This window comes from Pogoniulus pusillus, chromosome 35, assembly GCF_015220805.1.
Source record: "Pogoniulus pusillus isolate bPogPus1 chromosome 35, bPogPus1.pri, whole genome shotgun sequence".
Lineage (NCBI taxonomy): Eukaryota > Metazoa > Chordata > Aves > Piciformes > Lybiidae > Pogoniulus > Pogoniulus pusillus.
Genome location: NC_087298.1, coordinates 2,067,989 through 2,088,417, shown reverse-complemented (window position 1 = coordinate 2,088,417; position 20,429 = coordinate 2,067,989). Strand labels below are relative to the sequence as shown.

Below are 20,429 nucleotides of genomic sequence, written 5' to 3'. Positions count from 1 at the left end.
AGCAGTGCAAGGGTGACTGTGTGCAGAGACAGCAGAAATGAACATAGCTAATTTATCAATGGAGGGCAGGGATGGCACCCAGGAGGGTCTTGACAGGCTTGAGAAGAGGGCCAGTGACAACTGCATGAGAGGCAACAAGTCACAGGGCAAAGGCCTGCAGCTGGGTCAGGCCAGCCCCAGGCACAGATCCAGGCTGGGTGCAGAGGGAGCTGACAGCAGCCCTGAAGAAAAAGCCTTGGGGGTGCAGGGCACTGAGTAGCTGCCCAGGAGCCAGCAGTGCCTCCTGCAGCCCAGCAGGCAGCTGAGTGCTGGCTGCAGCCAGAGCAGTGTGGGCAGAGGGCAGGAGAGGGGATTGTGCCCTTTGGCTCTGCTCAGACCTCACCTCCAATCCTGCCTCCAGCTCTGCTGTGCCCAGCAGCAGGACACAGAGCTGTGGAGTGAGGTCAGAGGCCACAAAGATGCTGCCAGGGCTGCAGCAGCTCTGCTGTGAGCACAGGCTGAGGGAGCTGGGGGGGTGCAGCATGGAGAGGAGAAGGCTCCAGGGGGACCTTAGAGCTGCTGCCAGTGCCTGAAGGGATCCTGCAGGAAGGCTGCAGAGAGACTTTGGCTGAGGATATCTAGAGACAGGCCAAGGGGGAATGGTTTGGAGCTGAAGAGAGCAGGTTTAAATTGCATCTGAGGAAGTTCTTCAGTGTGAGAGTGGTGAGACTCTGGGATAGGCTGCCTGGAGAGGCTGTGGATGCCTGCTCTCTGGAGGTCTTTAAGACCAGGTAGGATGAGGCCTTGGACAAGCAAATCTAGCTGAGAGGTGTCCCTGCCCCTGGTGGGGAGGTTGGAGTAGATCTCTGAGGTCCCTCCCAACCTAAGCCATTCTATGATTTTATGATCAAAGCCAACCTGCAACACGAGCAACAAAACCCAGTGGGCACCTCACCTCCAACAGCTGGCTGGGAAATGTGCAAGTTAATGACACAGCAAACACCTGCTGGCATCTTACAAACCAAGGACAGCATCCTGAGACCCAGGAGAGATCCAAGGGCTTCATCTGCATCAGCTCCAGAAGCAATCTCTTTAGTGCCTTTTTGCTTCTGGGCAGATGTGGCAAAGCCAAAAGGATAATGCACAGTGCTCTACACCTCCAAAACACAACTCTTGGGCAAGCCAAATCCTCACCTGACAGTAGTAAAGTGTGTGTGTGTGTGTGGAAATAAATTGTTCTGTGCATTAAAGGAAAGAAGGAGGCAAAAATCATCACCCTTTTCACCTTACTGCAGCAAGGAGAGGCAGCCACAGAATGGATCCCCATCGTAGCAGCCTCCAGTGGGACTGAAAACCACTGAGCCAATTTCCCATCACAGCATCACTGAGGCTGCAAAAGACCTCTGGGATGGTCAAGTGCAGCCTGTGACCCAGCACCACCACAGCAGCTAACCCATGGCACCAGGTGCCACAGCCAAGCTTCTCCTAAAGGCCTCCAGGGATGGGGACTCCAGCACCTCCCTGGGCACTCCATCCCAGTGCCTGATCACCTTTCCCCGAGGAAGTGCTTCCCAACATCCAACTTAAACCTGCCCTGGCACAGGTTCAGGCCATGCCCTCTTGTCCTGGCACAAGTTACCTGGGAGCTGAGCCTGACCCCCACCTGACTACAACTTCCCTTCAGGTAGCTGTAGAGAGTGATAAGGTCCCCCCTGAGTCTCCTCTTCTCCAGGCTGAACACTCCCAGCTTCTCCAGTGTCTCTTCATCTGACTTCCCCTCCAGCCCTCTCCCCACTCTCATCGCTCTCCTAAGGACCCTGACTCTTGCAGAGGCTGCAGGGGGCACTGCTGCTGTCCATGCCCAGCCTCAGGAGCAGCCAGATTCTCCTCTGGCAAGCCATGAAGCAAAGCTGCAGTTCACTCCTGCCACTGCTGACATCCCACACTGCCTGCAGCACGTCCAAACGCACCACACTGCTGCTACAGGCCAGGTCAGGGGGCAGTGGCTGCTGCATGGTGCCAAGAGGAGCACTGCCAACTGCTCAGTAATGTTAACTCCTCCCAAGGGCCTCACAAAATCCAGAGAGTGAAGGGCATCAGGCATCCAGATGTTGTCTTTTCAGGTACTGGGTTTCCTCTAACCATGCTCTCTCTCCAGGGGAAGTAACTCAAGTGGGGGCTGCACTGCCTGCCCAGGGTGGGCATGGGCTGCCAGGGAGCTGCTCTAAAGCTGGCTGTGATTTACAGCTGCTTTTCACACTTCACACAATCACAGAACAAAGCAGGTTGGAAAAGAGCTCTGAGATCCAACCTATCACCTAACACCTTCTAATTAGCTAACCCATGGCACCAAGTGCCTCATCCAGCCTCCTTTTAAACACCTCCAGGGATGGGGACTCCATTCCAATGCCAATCACTCTTGCTGTGATGAGCTTTTCTTCCTAACACCCAGCCTGAACCTGCCCTTTCTCAGGAGGGCTTTGGCAGATCCCCGGAGCAAGGGTGGACCACAGGTTGCAGCAGGAACACAAAGAGTGAGCAATTGCTGCCTCCAAGAGCACAAGCATGACCAAAGTCAGTGTTCTGCAGAACTCTCTGCTTCTGGGCAGCCTTACACTGAAGTTTGCTGCATCTGCCCCACTGCCTAAGGATCTGATCAGCTGGATGAATGCACAAGGCATCAAAGAGCCCTGGAATGGTCTGAGCAGGAAGGGACCTTTAAAGGTCACCCAGTCAGCAGGGACATCTGCTACTACAGCAGGTTGTTCAGAGCCTCAGACAACCTACCTGGAGTGGGCAACCCAAGCCAGAGTCTGATCACTCTCTGTATAAAATGTCTTTATTTCTATCCAGTGTTTATCTTCCCCTTTTAGTTCAAAGCTGCTATCACCCCTTGGCCTGTCCCAACAGGCCCTGCTCAAGAGTCTGTCCCAGACTCTCTGTTCAGCCCTTGAAGCACTGCAAGGCCACCAGAAAGTCTCCCTGGAGCCTTCCTTTCTCCAGGCTGAACACCCCCAACTCCCCCAGCCTGGCCTCATAGCAGAGCCCTTCCAGCCCGGCCAGCACTGCTGTGGCCTCCCCTGGCCCTGCTCCAGCAGGTCCCTGCCTGTGCTGAGGGCTTCAGAGCTGCCCCAGCACTGCAGGGGGAGTCTGAGCAAAGCACAGCAGAGAGGCAGAATGCCCTCCCTGCCCCTGCTGCCCACACTGCTGGGGATCAGCCCAGGGCAGGCTGGGGCTGGGCTGGCAGTGCTCGGTGCTGACTCATCTCCAGCTTCTCACCCACCAGCACTCTCAAGCCTTTCACCACAGAGCTGCTCTGAATCCCATGCCCAGTCTGTGTGGTACCAGGTACCTGAGAAGTGCATCAGCAGACAGCTGTGAGTGCCTGAGGCAGCCCAGTTGATCTACAGCATCCCTTGAAGGCTTGTGAGAAACAGCCCCCAAAAGCCACACAGGAAAGCTCTTGGGGCACCAAAACAGAGCCTCTGGCCACTGCAGCTCGGATCCCTGTGAGGAGGAGGATCTCCAGAGAACAACCTCCCAGCTCCAAACTGCCATGGGGTGAGAGGGAGGATACCTGCTCAGACAACTAACTGCTTGTGAGACTGGAAACAGAGGGTAGAAGCAGATGTTTTATCCACCATAAAGACCCCTGAAGGGATCTTTCCATCTGGTTTCTTCCACCTGATGCAGCCTGACCATTCTCACAGGTCAGCAGATTGAGCAGAAAGAGGTGGAGGAGCAGTTCATAAACTGCATAGCTCTGCAGGGACCTTCATTCTTTTCATTCCAAGCTGCAGTCCATGACCTAGACAACTCCCATCCCCTCTGAACCGTCTAGATTGAGGAATTCTGGGGGAAGTGAGCCTTTTCCTAGCAGCCAGCAGGGAGTTATGCACATGCCTGTACTGCCCATGGCGTGGTCATGTGCCAGCCCAAACTGCTCAGTACCTCCAGGCACAGCCTCTGTGTGCAGCATGGAAGAGTACCCTGGGGGCTGCAGCAGCAGATCCCTAAGACATTTGCTGTCATTCCAGAGAAGATAAGGAGCTGCTGTACCTCTACAGCCCTTCACTGACACAGGAAGAAAGGGTACCCCTAGGAATGGGTTTCCATGTCAGATGAGCCCTGTACTGCTGTGGCTGAAGGAGCTGCAGGACACCCAGACACTGCAGGTGGCACCTCAGAAATGTCCTTTAGCCACAGAGTAAGGCAAGGGTTTGGGGGCACAGGAGTTCATAGAATCACAGAATCAGTCAGGGTTGGAAGGGACCACAAGGAGCAGCCAGTTCCAACCCCCCTGCCATGCCCAGGGACACCCTACCCTAGAGCAGGCTGCACACAGCCTCAGCCAGCCTGGCCTCAAACACCTCCAGCCATGGGGCCTCAACCACCTCCCTGGGCAACCCATTCCAGCCTCTCACCACTCTCCTGCTCAACAACTTCCTCCTCACCTCCAGCCTCACTCTCCCCATCTCCACCTTTGCTCCATTCCCCCCACTCCTGCCACTCCCTCACACCCTCAAAAGTCCCTCCCCAGATATTTTGCAGCCCCCTTCAGATCCTGGCAGGCCACAAGAAGGTCCCCTGGGAGCCTCCTCTGCTCCAGCCTGCACAGCCCCAACTCTTTCAGGCTGTGCTCACAGCAGAGCTGCTGCAGCCCTCTCAGCATCCTCCTGGCCCTGCTCTGGACACTCTCCAGCATCTCCACAGCCCTCTTGTCCCAGGGGCTCCAGAGCTGGATGCAGTACTCCAGGTGGGGTCTCAGCAGAGCAGAGCAGAGGAGAAGAATCCCCTCCCTGGCCCTGCTGGCCACACTGCTGCTGCTGCAGCCCAGGCTCTTGGTTGCTCCCTACAGGCTGACCTGATCCAAGCCTTTGAAGAAGAGTTTCCTAAGGGTAGCACCGAGCTTTGCTCAGCTGACAGAAGACAAATGAAGGAGTGCTGGTAAAGAGCCTTGCAGAGCAGATGCACATTTTGAGGGTGTCTACAGTAAACCATAAACCACCAAACTTTGTAGAGATGTTTGTTCATGGGAATCAGTTGATAATATGCAAACCTAAACAACAGCTACTGCAGGAGTGTCTGCACCTACTAGTTGGAGATCTGTGATATGTGATCTTGTAAAGGCCCAGGCCTGCAGTGACTAAGGAAAGAGAGCAGGAAGAAGATAAAGGAGAAGCAGAAATATGCTGACATCAGCAATAAAGAGGAGCCTGCTGATCAAAGATGAAAAAGACCCTATGAGGAAGACTGTGCTGGTGCTCATCTCAGATCCAAGACCAGCAGGGTGGGCTGGAACCAGGGCTGAGGATGAGAAAATACCTCTGTTAATGCACTCCAAGAAATAACTGTAATAACCCTGCCTCCTATTATGAACATGCCTGCTCTTGTGCCATGAACTGTGCCTTCTGCCAGCATGGGCTGTGCAGGACTGCTGGAGCCATCCTGCCTGCAGCCAGCCCTGAAATAAAGCAGACCTACTGCAGAGCTCTGCAGGAGTTTTGGGGTTCATTTCACAGGTCACAGCTATGAGCTGCACCACAGGCAGTGCCCAAATAGTGCCAGCAGCACTGAAGGTTTAAAGCAGCAGCCTGTCAAGGAAGCAGTGTGTGGCTTGGCCATGCTGGGTTAGAGCAGATCCCTGCCCCAGCAAAGTGAATTCATAAGTCAGAATTTTGGAGAAAAGTCAGAGAACAAATGAAACTGCATTTTTGTACAGTTTAAACTACAGATAATAGCATCACAGAATCCAGCAGGTTGGAAGAGAGCTCCAAGCTCAGCCAGCCCAACCTAGCACCCAGCCCTGCCCAACCAACCAGACCACGGCACTAAGTGCCCCAGACAGGACTGGCTTCAACACCTCCAGCACTAAGTGCCCCAGCCAGAGACTCCAGCACCTCCCTGGGCAGCCCATTCCAATGCCAATCACTCTCTCTGACAACAACTTCCTCCTAACATCCAGCCTAGACCTGCCCTGGCACAGCTTCAGCCTCTGTCCCCTTGTTCTATTGCTGCTGGCTGCCTGGCAGCAGAGCCCAACCCCACCTGGCTACAGCCTCCCTGCAGGCAGCTGCAGACAGCAATGAGCTCTGCCCTGAGCCTCCTCTTCTGCAGGCTGCACACCCCCAGCTCCCTCAGCCTCTCCTCACAGGGCTCTGCTCCAGGCCCCTCCCCAGCCTTGGTGCCCCTCTCCAAACACCTTCCAGCACCTCAGCATCTCTCTTGCATTGAGGAGCCCAGAACTGGACACAGTACAACTCAGAATTTTAGAGAAATCAGAAAAAATGAAATAGTATTTTTGTACAGTTTAAACTAAATATAATAGCATCACAGAATCCAGCAGGCTGGAAGAGAGCTCCAAGCTCATCCAGCCCAACCTAGCACCCAGCCCTGGCCAATCAACCAGACCATGGCACCAAGTGCCTCATCCAGCCTCCTTTTAAACACCTCCAGAGATGGCAACTCCACCACCTCCCTGGGCAGCCCATTCCAATGGGGAATCTACTACAGAAATATAATAACCTTAAGGAAGATGGGGAAGAGGTCAAGTGGGAGCAAAGCAGCAGCAGCAGCCAAAACAGCGGCAGGGCAAGAGAGCAGCAGGCGCAGCAGAGGGCAGCAGAAGCAGCAAGGGGAAGGTCCAAGCTGTGCTTCCAGACATAAAGCTCTTGATGCTCCAATGAAATTGTATTAACTTATCCACTGCTGCCATTCTTTGACCTATCCCTACAATGTTCACCTCTCCACTCAGAGATTCCTTTCACAGAATCACAGAATGAAGCAGGTTGGAAAAGACCTCCAAGATCATCAAGTGCAACCTATCACCCAGCCCTTCTAATCAGCCTCCTTGTTTGCCCAGCACTGCAACTCCTTTTGGTCTCATCATTTTGGAGCAGGTTCCATGAGAACACCCCTGTCTTTGATCATTTTCCACTTTGCCTGTGCACTTCCAGCCAAGACATAAACCTGTCAAGAAACGAATGGTGAAGAGAGGCTTCTCCAAGAGAAAAAGGCAAGGAATGAGCTGGTACCTTGGGATCCACCACTTCTAAGTTTCTCTATTCCCAATGCTTTCTATGTCTGAGCTAGAAATTGAGCTCAAGCAGCCACACTGGCAAAGGAGTGGTTGTTGCCTTCAGGATCACATCCCAGCTCCCAAGACCTAACAAGAAAGTCTCCATTTACAAGGCAAGCCAGAGTAGCAGCTGTGTGTAATCAATCTGCTGGAGCACATGGCAGACAGGGGCACTGCCTGCACGTTCGAAATGGTAAACTGCTCCAGGGGACAGGGTGAGGAGAAGGGACAGGGTGGGGACAGCCTCAGAGAGCATGGCAGGGCAAGCAGCTCTGTTAACTTTTCCCAGGGCACTGGAGCCCCAGTGTGAGAGGGCACAAAGCAGCTATTCACTCAGGGATGCCTCCAGTCCTTCACACATCTGCAGACGGAGGAGCCGGAGCCTTCCACAGCTCAACAAAGGATTCAGATGTTCCTTTCTTGGCCCCGAAGGAGGGCAGAAATCTCCCTACAGATCTGAACCAAACCTCGGCTGAATGCACAAAGAGAGCAGGCAGAAACGAGACACAATTAGTGCCAAGCCTTGCTGTCTTCACAAACAACACCCAGCACTCCCCAGCCGCAGAGGATTCTGCTCCACAGGCAACTCCCAGCCTGCAGCTTGTGGCTACAAGGCGGCAGGTACCAGCCAGCAGCATTCCTGTGCAACCAGGACTGCCCCAGACCACACAACTGGCAGGGTTGGAAGGGTCCTTACAGATTGTCCAGTTCCAACCCCCCTGCTACAGGCAGGGACATCTCACACTAGATCAGGTTGCTCAGAGCCACATCCATCCTGGCCTTAAAAACTTCAAGGGATGAGGCTTCCTCCACCTCCCTGGGCAACCTGTGCCAAGCTCTCACCACCCTCATGATGAAGAACTTCTTCCCAACGTCCAATCTGAATCTACCCATTTCTAGTTCTGCTGCATTCCCCCCAGTCCTGTCACTACCTGACAGCCTAAAAAGTCCCTTGGTTTGGTGCAAATGGACAGCCTCCAGCTGGAACAGAACAGGTGGAACATCATTTCCTGGGAAATATGGGGAGGTTGGGAAGAGACTCACATCCCACCCTGGGGAGGAGCTCATTCTAGGCTTCAGGACCAAAGGGCTTCAGTGGTATGCACAGGATCAGCTGCACCACAGAGCTTACATCTCCTTTGCTTCTTCTCTGTGCTACCAACATGCAAAAGCTGCTTCCTCATGGAGAAGTGTGACTAAGGGCAGCAATTCACCAAGCTATGCCCTCAGGCCTGCCTCATGCCAGCTGCAAGCTCCACAACTTCCCCAAGCACACAAGGCTTTGGCTGTCAGAACGCCTAAGGAACTTTCCTTCAGCTTGCCTCTAGTCCTTTGGATGGTCACTATGGGCAGCTCCATCCTGCCAAGTTCTCAAGATCATCAGAAGGGCACTTCCCAGAAGGGCACATCAGCACCAAGCTCCTCCAGGCCACATTTCCCCAGCAGGTTTGTGAAGTTTCTCATCTTCTACAGATGCTTCCAAGAGACTCTTTACGCCCAAAGTGCCCAAAGAGTGAGGCTGTTGCCACAGCCAGGTCCCACAACACTCACCAGAAGCAGTCTGGGTCTGTAAAGGTTTTTGATTGCCCAGGTTTTGCTGATGAGGGGAGGGGAGGGAGCACAAGCCCTGAGGTGAGGGAGATGCTGGTGATGCAGTAATTTCCTTTACTCAACCTAGAAACTAAACATGCCAATTTTTCCCACCACGCAGACAAGCAGGACCTCTGCCCTGGCCAGCCTGAGGGTCTACTTCCTCAGCTCTTCTCAGGAGCATCACAACCAGGCACTGGAAAAAAAACAGTGGGGAGAAAAACCCAAACCCAAGCCAAGCTGAATACTTGAGATGGAAGGAAACGATCAAGCATCCCCAATCTGGTGCACAGATTAAGGAAGGTGATTAAGATAAGGGGAACTGTAATCCTCGAGATGGGAATCCAGAGCACAAAGTACTCCAAATCTCCTCTCTGGGCACGTCCTAACCAGCTTCAAAGGCAGGCTGGGCTCTGATTTGCGTAAGAGGTTCTATTTTAGCTCCTCTGTCCAGCTCCCTGTGCTGCTGACAGCAGCAGACAAAGAGGCAGAGAAGCAGGGGGAATTGGGGAGCAGCTCAGGCTGCTGCCACAGCACGAGGCAAAGCATGGGAGCAGCCAGGCCACGGAGGAAACTTCCCACTGAGATGAGATAAATGTGACTCATCTGCTCTGCCAGCCAGCTGGGTACAACAAAGTACCAGCCCTTCAAGGAGCTGGCAGGCAAGAGGGAAACAAAACCCAACCTACCTGCCCACTGATGGCCTCAGGTGCTGCTTGTGAGGTGGTTCACAAACCTTAACCACAAGGAGATCCTGGTGTCTGAAGTCCTCAGCTATCAACAGCAACACCTAAGCAGATCTAGGCTAGATATCAGGAAGAAGTTCTCTACAGTGAGCAGCCTTCCAGCACCTGAAGAGGGCTACAGGAGAGCTGGGGAGGGACTTTTGACAAGGGCTGGGGGTGACAGGACAAGGGTCTCTGAGGTGGAAGAGTGAGAGCAGAGAGGAGGAACAAATTCTTGAGGGGGAGGGTGGAGAGATGCTGGAAGAGGCTCAGGAAGATTGTGGCTGCCCCCTCCCTGGAGGTGCTCAAGGCCAGGCTGGATGAGGCTGGATGAGCAACCTGGACTAGTGGGATGTGTCCCTGCCCATGGGCTTTAAGGTCCCTCCCAACCCAAACCATTCTATCAATCTATAAAGCTAGAGCTGGAGAGGGACAGGGCACAGGCAGTGCCTGGCTGAAACAGCTCAGATGTGCCAGCTGGTGGAAATCAGCTCTGCAGGGGAGGGACCACACCTCCAGCACCCAACACACCTATGCTTGACTGGGACTTGTCACTGCTGACCTCATCTACCAAAGATTCCACACATCCACGCCAGGAGACAGAAAACAGAACAGGAACACACAGCTCTCCAAAAGCTAACCACCACCAAGGCTGTCCTGACCCCTCCAAAGCACAGAGATGAGGCAATCAAAGTCACTTTTGCTTCTACTACCAGGCTCATCTCCCTGTGCTGTGCTTATGTTTATACAGCACCAAGAAATACTTCAGGCAGTCACTGGGATTTAGATTCCACACTGTGCAGACTTGCTCCAAACAGGTCTGGGCAATGGCTGGAAGGGTTCATTCCCTGCCAACATCTCAAGCCTACACCTGGTTCTCACAGGAGGCCACCTCCAGCAGAACTGAACAGATGGAAGGCTACAAAGCAAGAAGGGCTGGGGGTCAGGAGGGCGGGGACAGGCTCTGCTCACTGCTCCCTGGGATAGGACAAGCAGCAATGGATGGAAGCTGCAGCACAGCAGGTTCCAGCTCAACACAAGGGGGAACTTCTTGCCTGGAAGGGTCCCAGAGCCTGGCCCAGGCTGCCCAGAGAGGTTGTGGAGTCTCCTTGTGTGGAGCCTTTGCAGGCCTGTCTGGATGTGTTCCTGTGTGCCCTGAGCTAGATTGGATGGTCCTGCTCTGGCAGGGGGGCTGCACTGGATGATTTGCCCTCTGAGCCTGTGAACTTCAGCAGGTCAGACCACTGAAACTGCTGCCCAGTCCTGCCCACAGTGACAAGCTGAGGGATGCTTAGGATTGGTTTTTTAACAGACCTTGAAATGGGCATCTGGAAGCCATATTCAGGCATTGGGTCAAAATGTTAGAAAATGGACCTTGCTGAAGCTCAGGTGAGATGGAACTGTTTGAAATTCAGCTGCAGGTGAACATCTCTGGAGAGTACTTCGCAAAGAAGCATTAGACTCCAACTGTTTGGAACCTGCCAGCCCTGCTCTCATGAGCCCTGTTCACAGTCACAGCACCACAGAATCACAGGTTGGAAAGGACCTCCAGAGATCATTGAGTCCAACCCCCCTGCCAAAGCAGGATCACCCAGGGCAGGTCACACAGATACACAAACAGATGGGTCTTGAGAGGCTCCAGAGGAGACCCCACAGTCTCTCTGGGAAGGCAGAAGGCTGCAGCTCCCTTTCCAGCACTCAGCAAGCTGCCAACTGTGGCATGCAAAGCCCACAAAGCCCATCAGCACTCTGAGGTCTGCTGCTTCTCACTTCCTCTTAGTTACAGGACTTTGGGTGGCCTGGCCAGAAGTCACCTTCCCTGCAGGATGCCTAAGAGGTATCAGGTGCTGGAGAGGCCAAACATCCTGTGCCTTGGGGTGAACTGCAGGAGTTCCAAGACAGAAGAAAGGAGTATCACAGTATCATTAGGATTGGAAGAGACCTCACAGCTCATCAAGTCCAACCCTTTAGCACAGAGCTCAAGGCCAGACCATGGCACCAAGTGCCACGTCCAGTCCTGCCTTGAACAGCTCCAGGGACGGCGACTCCACCACCTCCCCGGGCAGCCCATTCCAGTGTCCAATGACTCTCTCAGGGAAGAACTTTCTCCTCACCTCCAGCCTAAATCTCCCCTGGCACAGCCTGAGGCTGTGTCCTCTCCTTCTGGTGCTGGCCACCTGAGAGAAGAGAGCAACCTCCTCCTGGCCACAACCACCCCTCAGGTAGTTGCAGACAGCAATAAGGTCACCCCTGAGCCTCCTCTTCTCCAGGCTAACCAATCCCAGCTCCCTCAGCCTCTCCTCATAGGGCTGTGCTCAAGGCCTCTCCCCAGCCTTGTTGCCCTTCTCTGGACACGCTCAAGCACCTCAATGTCCCTCCTAAACTGGGGGGCCCAGAACTGAACACAGCACTCAAGGTGTGGTCTAACCAGTGCAGAGGACAGGGGCAGAATGACCTCCCTGCTCCTGCTGGCCACACCATTCCTGATGCAGGCCAGGATGCCACTGGCTCTCTTGGCCACCTGGGCACACTGCTGGCTCATGTTCAGTAGAGTCAGGCCAAACTGTGTACACAGAGCACCTGCAGAGCAGAGCCCAGCCTCCAGCAAGGTGAGAACGTGAAGCCTAAAGACAGCTGTCTCCTGCTCAGGACCCCAGCTGGCTCAGCACTCTGCAGCCCTTTCCAGTGGCTCACTCCAGGGTACCAGCCACGTGTGCTGCAGCAACCCAGGCTGCCACCCTGCTGACAACTTCATTGTGCCTTGCTTTGGCAGATGACCAAACTGAGACTGAGTCTTGTCAGCTCAGCTCAGCTGGATTTTATCCCCTGAGATCCCAAAGATCCACATCCTGCAGCACAGCCTTCTCTTCCTCCTGGGGCTGCTATCAGCCTGAAGTGGCTGTACTGCTTCTGCAATAACAGAGTACCAAGAGGAGCCCTGAGCAGAGGTCACCAACAGCACACTGCATCCTGTCTCCTACTCCCTGCCTGGAATAAAGGTCAGTAGGTCTCCTTCCACTCCTGCACATGTATCCTGTCCTCCTTGGCAGAGCTGAAAGCTCAGCCAGCCTCTTCCAGCAGCTGCCCAGCTCTGCCCTGGGAGCCCAGTATGTCCCTTCAGAACTGCTAATGTACACTAAGGTTTCCAACTCAAGTCACACCCCTGCTGCTTTATCTGAACTGTGATACGCTTGGAGAGGTCTCAAAACAGACATGGAGTAGATGAAGAGTGCTGAAGGACTTCTGAACACCTGTAGGAGGACCAGAGCTCAAACTCCCTGCCCACAAGGGCAGCCCAGCCCCTGGGACAAGTGTAGCTGGGGCTCTGTCCTCCACCTGCACATCCTGACTGTGTCCCATCATACACAACCCCAGGGCAGAACACAGGCACAGGTCACCCATGGAGGTAGCTGAGATTCCATCCCTGGGGTTATTTAAGGTCAAACTCAACACGGCTCTGAGCAACCTGATCTAGTGGAGGATGTCCCTGCTGACTGCAGGGGGCTTGGACTGGATGACTTTTGGTCCCTTCCAACCCAGAGCATTCTATGATTCTGTGCTCACCTCAGCCCTGGGTGATGTCAGCTGTCCCAGCACACAAAGCTCCTTGGGATCACCAAGTCCTACCATTAGCCATCCTCTACAAGGTGCACCCTAAACCATATCCCCAAGCACCACATCCAAACACAGCAGCACTGGTTGCACAAGACTGCTGGGAAGCAGTATTTCCTTCTGGCACAGGAGCAGCCCTTCTCCCCCTCTCAGCAGCTCCAGCCCCCAAAGCCACAGCTGCTCCACATAGCTGAAGTGCCTGGAAGGAGCAATAAAGCTGTTTTTCCTGAAAGGCCTTGAACAGCAGCAGGTCAGAGCAAAGTCAGCAGCAGACCTTTGGTCCTGCAGCCATGCAGCCCTGAGCAGGAGACTGGAGCTCTCGCACGCAGACCACAGCAGTGCAGCAACTCTCTCCCATCCTGTCCCAGCCACCAGCCACCCTCCCACTCCAAAAAGCCACAGAGGACGTGGGCTGCAGAACATGGTCTGAGTCAGCTCCATCTTGCTGGCCTCCCTGCCAGAGTCAGGCAAGCAGTGGCCAGGCAAGGGGAGAGAAAAGAGAGGCCAAATTCCTGCATTGGAAAAAAACCACAATTTGCATCTCAGAGAGCAACCTGCCTGCCACCCTGCCTCCTTCCCTCCTGAGAAATCGTTAGCCCTGACTGCAAGCACAGAACCCTCTGATCCGTGAGGCATTTCCAGGCTGTGCCAGACCTGCTGCTTATCTCACACAGATATCCCTACTGGGCGTCAGCAAGCAGATGAAACCTTCCAAGTCATCCAGGTTTCACTAACCACCACTTGCTTGAGCATGGAACACACTTAAACACTTTTATCATAGAACAGTTTGGGTTGGAAAAGCCCTCCAAGATCATCCAGTCCAACTGACAACCCAATACCAGCATGGCCACACATTTCTTGAACACCTCCAGGGAAGGGGACTCCACCACCCACCTGGACAGCCTGTGCCAATCCCTGTCCACTGTGGCATCAAAGAATTCCTGATTTCCAACCCAACCCTCCCCTGGCTCAATTTCAGGCCATGTTTAGTTTTTCCTTCCAGCAAACCCAAGGCAAGGTTTGGAAGGGAAGGTGTTCAGCAGGAGGTGGGCTCAGCCAGCAGGTTTTCCTGCACAGAATCCCCCCCGAAAGACCTGGGCAGCTGCGCAATGAAACCAGCCTCAGGTTTGATTTTGATGCTCTCAAAAGGGAAAGGGACATTGGATTTACCAAAGAGCCACAGCTTCCAGCTGAGAGGAAATATCTGCTTCTGCCCAATTCAGGCTAAAATCAACTTTCTGAGCAGAAACAGAAGCCTTGTTTCTGGCTGGTCGCCTTGGCGACACACAGCGATCCCTTGGGAAGGAACCAAGGAATGCAGCCCAGTACTGGCTCCTTCCTTTTTCAGGCATCAACACTTGGACTTCTTACCCAGAGTAAAAGCCACAAACATCCTCTGGGTTAAGAGTAAACAGAAATCTTTCCATTTACTGCAGCATCAGCATCTTCTGAACTCCAGCTCTATGGCTGCCACCCCAGCAGAAGGGAACTGGTTCTCCTGCTACATCAACACGTTTAAGCCTAGACAGAAACTTGTGTCCCTCCTCCTCAAGCTGGATCTTAGTTTTGAAGGGTCCCCATTTGTCTCAGCCTCCTGAGCTCTGCAGCCTTACAAGCAGTCATTCCTTTGCCTTTCAGTATCTCTCCTCTCAGAAGCTAGACCTTTATGCAAGTTCATAGAGTCACAGAATGGTTTGGGTTGGGAGGGATCTTAAAGCTCATCCAGTTTCAAGCCCCTGCCATGGGCAGGGACACCTCCCACCAGCACACCTTGCTCAAGGCATCATCCAGCCTGGCCTTGAACAGCTCCAGGGAGGGGAAGAGCCACAACCTCCCTGAGCAATCTATTTCAGCGTCTCACTATCCTCACTCTCACCAATTTCTTCCTCATCTCCACTCTCACTCTCCCCTCTCCCAGATCAAAGCCATTGTCCCTCATCCTGGCACTCCCAGCCCTTCTCCAAAGTCCCTCCCCAGCTCTCCTGCAGCCCCTTCAGGTACTGGAAGGCTGTTCTGAGGTCTCTCTGCAGCCTTCTCTTCTCCAGGCTGAACAGCCCTGACTCCCTCAGCCTGTCCCCATAGGGGAGATTCTCCAGCCCTCTGATCACCTTCGTGGTCTCCTCTGGACCCACTGCAGCAGTTCGATGTTGAATTTCTCAAGCAGGACACTGCCCAGGTGTAACTCTCAGCAAACACTGTTCTGGCTGCATACACGTGGTGCAGTAGTTAGCACACTGCATCTCCAGAGCACCTGCAGAGCAGGACAGTTAATACTATTAAGCTGATAAGAACTGAGGCAGAGAAGCTAAACAGCCTGCCCAATGTCACACAAGTCCAACCTTGAATGGACAAAAACAACTGTTAACCAATTTCCAGTGAATAGTTATAACTGAGGCTGGGAAAGGACCTCTGGAAGTCTGGAGTCCAAACTCCTGCTCCAAGCAGGTCTGGCCTGATCAGTTGCTCAAGGCTGTCCCCAGGCAAGTTTCAGTTAGCTGTAAGGATGGAGATGCTACTGCATTCCTCTCCGACTTCCACCAACCTTCAACAACTCAATCACTGCAGCAGCCTTGCCCTCCTCTCCCACCCAACCCTTTATACTGCTCAGGACAGTTCCCAGTGTGCACCATTAATTGACTCTTGCTTATTTGAGGCTTTCTTATTTCACCAGCAAGGTAAAAGCATCACAGAGAAATCAGCTCCTTTGGCTGCTTGGCTACCAGTGGCTGTCCCACAAAGTTTCCTGTGTTTTCTGCTCCATCATAAGAGCACCCAAAACTGAACACATCTTGACGTTCTCACCACTTATACCACACATCTGATTTGGTGTACATCCAGCTAACCCCTGAGCAGAGCCAAGAACACTGCTAGAACGAGTGCAAGCCAGCAGCAGGTCTTTAAGCAGCAGAACACCTCCAGTCTGACCAAGCACTTCCTTGTAGGAGCACAAGGAAGAACTGCAGCAGCACTGAGCTCCTCCACGCTCCTCTTTATTTGCTTAGTGTGGATTTCATGGTACTTGTGCTCGGGATCTGCTACCTGCATCAGTCACAACCAAATGAACGCAGCCTAATGACAGGAGTTTAAGGAGGTTAAGCCACGAGGAGCAGCCCTCCTGCCTTCTTGCCCTCTTCAAAGGATTTCCTCGAATTACAAAGCTCAGTGCCTCAGGCACCCAGGCGGATTGGGGCCATCGAATACGGAGTTGAATTTAGGTAACGGAACGCCAAACAACCCTTCCCACGAAGGAAAAACGTGGCACCACCAGGGGCTTGTCACCTCAGCCTGCTGCTCTCAGAGCACAATTCACATCTCCTCCTCCTGCACCGCAAAATCAGCTGCTCCTTGAGCACAGCTGTGGCTGTGTCCCATCCAGAGGCACCTCACCAAGCCACACACAGATTAAGGCTCATGAGCATCTCTGTTAGATGCCAAGCAGTGACAAAGACACTTGGAGCAGTCAACGTCTTGGGGAATCTCCAGGGACGGAACCGCACGTCCTGAGCGAGCAGCCAGGTGGTGTAATCCTATCAAGGGGAGTTAAGTTGTTGCTGATCTCTTTCTGCCTAATAGAGACCTAATTCCTCAGCCTCTATCAATAGATCACTAATACGGGGAAGATGCCAATGCCACCCAGCCCAGGGTACTCTCGTCACAAGCCAGGCAGTGACCGCAGGGAGTTCAACATGAGACACCAGGGAGCTGGGCTAGAGAGAGGGCAAGTCCTCAGCCCTTCACACCACACAACCCAGCAAGCCCTGAAAACACCTGAAACCCTTTGCTTTTGTTACCATACCTCCAAGGAGGGACTGGGAGGGAGGCCCTGCAGTTAGCACAGGTCATATCCCATCCAGTGCTCCCTCCCTGAGCACAAGCCCTTGGCTGCCCAAAGGACCAGAAAACGCTGCCCACCTTCCCAGCCTGTGCCTCACAGACACACAAGCCACAAGCAGTACAGAGCGGCTCTCAGCCTGGCTGGGCAGCACAGGGGCACCCCTGGCACCTACCTTCTTGCGGCGCGAGCCTCTCTTGCTCATGCAGGACCTCTCCAGGGACAGGTACCCCCCAATCACTTCGATCTCATTCACCGTGGGGTAGCGCTTTTTATGGGACATCCCTGCTTGGGGAACATCAGAGCTCTCCACAGCTTTGCCTTTTACTTTGCTCTCCTCCTCCTCCTCCTCTTCCTCCCGCTGCAGCCTTCTGCTGGCATCAGTGAGAGCCTGCAGCCCCGAAGCAATGGGCTTCCTTTTGGGCACGACAGTGAAGGTGCTGCCTCCCCTCTGGCGGGGGGCTGAGTGTGGTCTGTAGAGGGGCACGGAGGAAAACTCCATCTCCAAGTCAGGGCCAGCTCCTCCAGGCTGCTCTGCCAAGCTCCCTGTCCTCGCAGCAGAGCCGGCCCTGGGAGAAAGCTCTCCGCCGTCCAGCTCCACAATGTCATCGATGTAAGTCACTGGTACCAAGGGCTCCAGCGGCGCCGGTGAGGAAGCGACAGACTCTTCCTGCTCCGGGGCGGAAGCCCTTGGGGGCTCCTTCAGTGCCTTCTCCTCCGAGGACGGTGCCGGTGGTCCCGGCCTGGCGCTCTGGGCGGTGGGCAGCGCTGGGCGGCCCTCCCGGCGGGGCACGAAGAGGAAGGTATTGCGTGAATTCAGACGCAGCTTGGCCAGGGCCTGGGCCTGCAGGTCATGGGCTGGGATGGCAGCCAAGTCGGGCTTGGGGGCCGGGTGGATTTCGAAGGAGCCCCCGGCCCGGGGCGCAGAGGCGGAGAGTGGCTGGGTGGCGCTGGTGGCACTGGGGGCCAGACTGGCACTGGGCGGGGGCGACACGGCCGCTTCAGCCTCCTCTGGCTTTGGCCTCCTGGCGTTGGCTCTGGCATGGGGAGCGCTGGCGGATGGCACTGGTGGCCCCTTGGGCAGCGTGGGACGGCCGGCGGGGACAGCGCCGGGCTCGGGAATGCGGCTGCCAGGGGGCAGCCCCCGGGGGGTGACTGTGAAGGAGTTGGAGCCGATCTTGTGAAGAAAGCAGTTGGCCTGGGAGGCTGCGGCCCTGGGAGTGGCTGGCACCACCGCGGGGACTGCAGCCCGGGGAGCTGCTGGGGCAGGGGGCTGCGGGGCGACAGCCCGGGGAGGCGCAGGGGCCGAGGGCTGGGGGGTGACAGCCCGGGGAGGCGCCGGGGCCGTAGGCTGCGAGGTGACAGCCCGGGGAGGAGCAGGGGCCGCGGGCTGGGGGGTGACAGCCCGGGGAGGAGCAGGGGCCGTAGGCTTTGGGGTGACGGCCCGAGGAGAAGCCGTCTGCGGGACCGTGGGCTGGGGGGTGGCCGGCACGGGCGGGGGTGTGGCAGCCCGGGGAGATGCCGGCAGCGGATGCGGAGATCCCGGTCGCGCCTTCGGGGAAGAGGCCCGGGGGGAACCGGGTCTCACCTGCGGAGGGGGCGGCGCGGCCCGAGGGGAGGCTGTTCCCACCTGCGGAGGAGGTGCAGCCACCCCGCCTGAAACGGCGCCGGGCCCGGGCCCGGTCAGCGCCTCCCCAACGCGGCGGCGGCGGCCCCGCGGCCGCTGCCCGAACTTTTCCAAGAGGCGGCTGACGGTACCCGGCTCGGCCGCCTCGGGCGCTTCGGCCGTCTCGTAGATGACCACCTGGTCAGCGCGGATCTCGGCGAGGGCAGCGCCCCGGCGGGCCAGCAGCTGCTGCAGCGGGTCGGGCCCCCGCGGCGGCGAGGTGGCGGCCGGGTCCCGGTCCTTGCGGCGGCCGGGCAGCGCGTCCCCATCGGCGAAACAGGCGGCAGCGTCGGGCTGGGACTCGATGATGAGGATGTTGTCGGCGCGGATGGTGCGGATGCCGGGCACGGCGCTGTACAGCTCCAGCAGCTGCTGCAGCGGCCGCGCCGCCCCGGGGCCGTGTCCGGGCAGCCCCTGCCGCAGCAGCCGCCGCCGCTCGCTCTCCAGCCGCATGAAGGGGTTCTCGCGGAGCGGGCCCAGGCTCTCCGCCACCACCAGCCGCTCCCCTGCCGGCGGCTCCGGCTCGCCGCCGCCGGCCAGCCCGGCCAGCTTGGCCCGCTTCCGCTCCAGGATTTCCCGCTTCCAGGCGGGCTGCGCCCGCGGCCCGGCCCCGAGCGGCGGCTCCGCGCTGCTCATGGCGGCGGCACGGCGGGCACTGGCGCTGCACAGCCGCCGCCGCCTCCGCCCGCTGCACCTGGCCAGGCCCCGCCGCCGGCTCCGGCACCGCCCCCGGGCCGCCCTCCACGGGGCGGGCGCCATGACGGGGCCCGCGGCCGGGGCCGTGCTGCTGCTCAGCCGCGGCTGCCTCAGGCGCTGCTTTGGGGCTCGGCCGCCGCCTCGCACCTCACCACCGCTCTCAGAGATCCTCCTCCGCGAGTCCGTGGCGGAGTCTGGCTGGTAGAGCCCTTCGGGGCCGCCGGGGAGCAGCCGGGCCCTGGCACGGGCGGTGTGACCCGGCGCGGCCTCGGGGACGTGGCTAGTTCCGCCTCCGGGGATGCTGGCCCGGCCGGGTGCCTGCTGCCCACGCGGTCCCCCTGCAGACGGGAGCCTCCGGGAATGCGGGTGTCAGCCTCGGGAACACCGCTGGGGACATGTCCTGCCCCAAAATCCCCTCTACCAGTACTAACTATCCTGGGCTGGCTCATGTGGTGCTGGTGGGTCCTCTCCCAGTGCAGGCTGAGCTCTGTCCTGGTACAAACTGGACCCCCTGATCCTCTCCCAGTGCAGGCTGAGCTCTGTCCTGGTACAAACTGGACCCCCTGATCCTCTCCCAGTGCAGACTGAGCTCTGTCCTGGTGCAAGCTGCATCCCCTGATCCTCTCCCAGTGCAGGCTGAGCTCTGTCCTGGTACAGACTGGAACCTCCGATCCTCTCCCAGTGCAGGCTGAGCTCTGTCCTGGTACAGACTGGACCCCTTGATCCTCTCCCAGTGCAGGCTGAGCTCTGTCCTGGTACAAACTGCATCCCCTGCTCCTCTCCCAGTGCAGACTGAGCTCTGTCCTGGTACAAACTGGACCCCCTGATCCTCTCCCAGTGCAGACTGAGCTCTGTCCTGGTACAAGCTGCATCCCCTGATCCTCTCCCAGTGCAGGCTGAGCTCTGTCCTGGTACAGACTGGAACCTCCGATCCTCTCCCAGTGCAGGCTGAGCTCTGTCCTGGTACAGACTGGACCCCCTGATCCTCTCCCAGTGCAGGCTGAGCTCTGTCCTGGTACAGACTGGACCCCTTGATCCTCTCCCAGTGCAGGCTGAGCTCTGTCCTGGTACAAGCTGCATCCCCTGCTCCTCTCCCGGTGCAGAGTGGGCCCTATCCCATAACAAAGGGAAGCAGTGAAAAATGCCTCTCAGGGCTGTCCAGTTTTAGCTCCGCTACAGAGGAGCTGGTGCCTGGGGCATGAGCAGCCCTGGCAGGTGAGGAACAAGCCCTTGGCACCAGAGGACATCAGT

At 56.4% G+C, this 20,429-nt stretch overlaps 1 protein-coding gene across 2 annotated transcripts in view; it reads right to left on the bottom strand.

The window, feature by feature from the left end:
* The window catches only part of TPRN (taperin), a 33,373-nt gene extending 14,255 nt beyond the window's left edge, over nucleotides 1-19,118 (bottom strand). For both annotated transcript variants that reach the window (XM_064170849.1, XM_064170850.1), the window contains exon 1: nucleotides 16,992-19,118. In XM_064170849.1, the coding sequence (XP_064026919.1) occupies nucleotides 16,992-19,118 (2,127 nt within the window). The remainder of the gene's footprint in view (nucleotides 1-16,991) is intronic.
* Nucleotides 19,119-20,429: the final 1,311 nt, after the last annotated feature.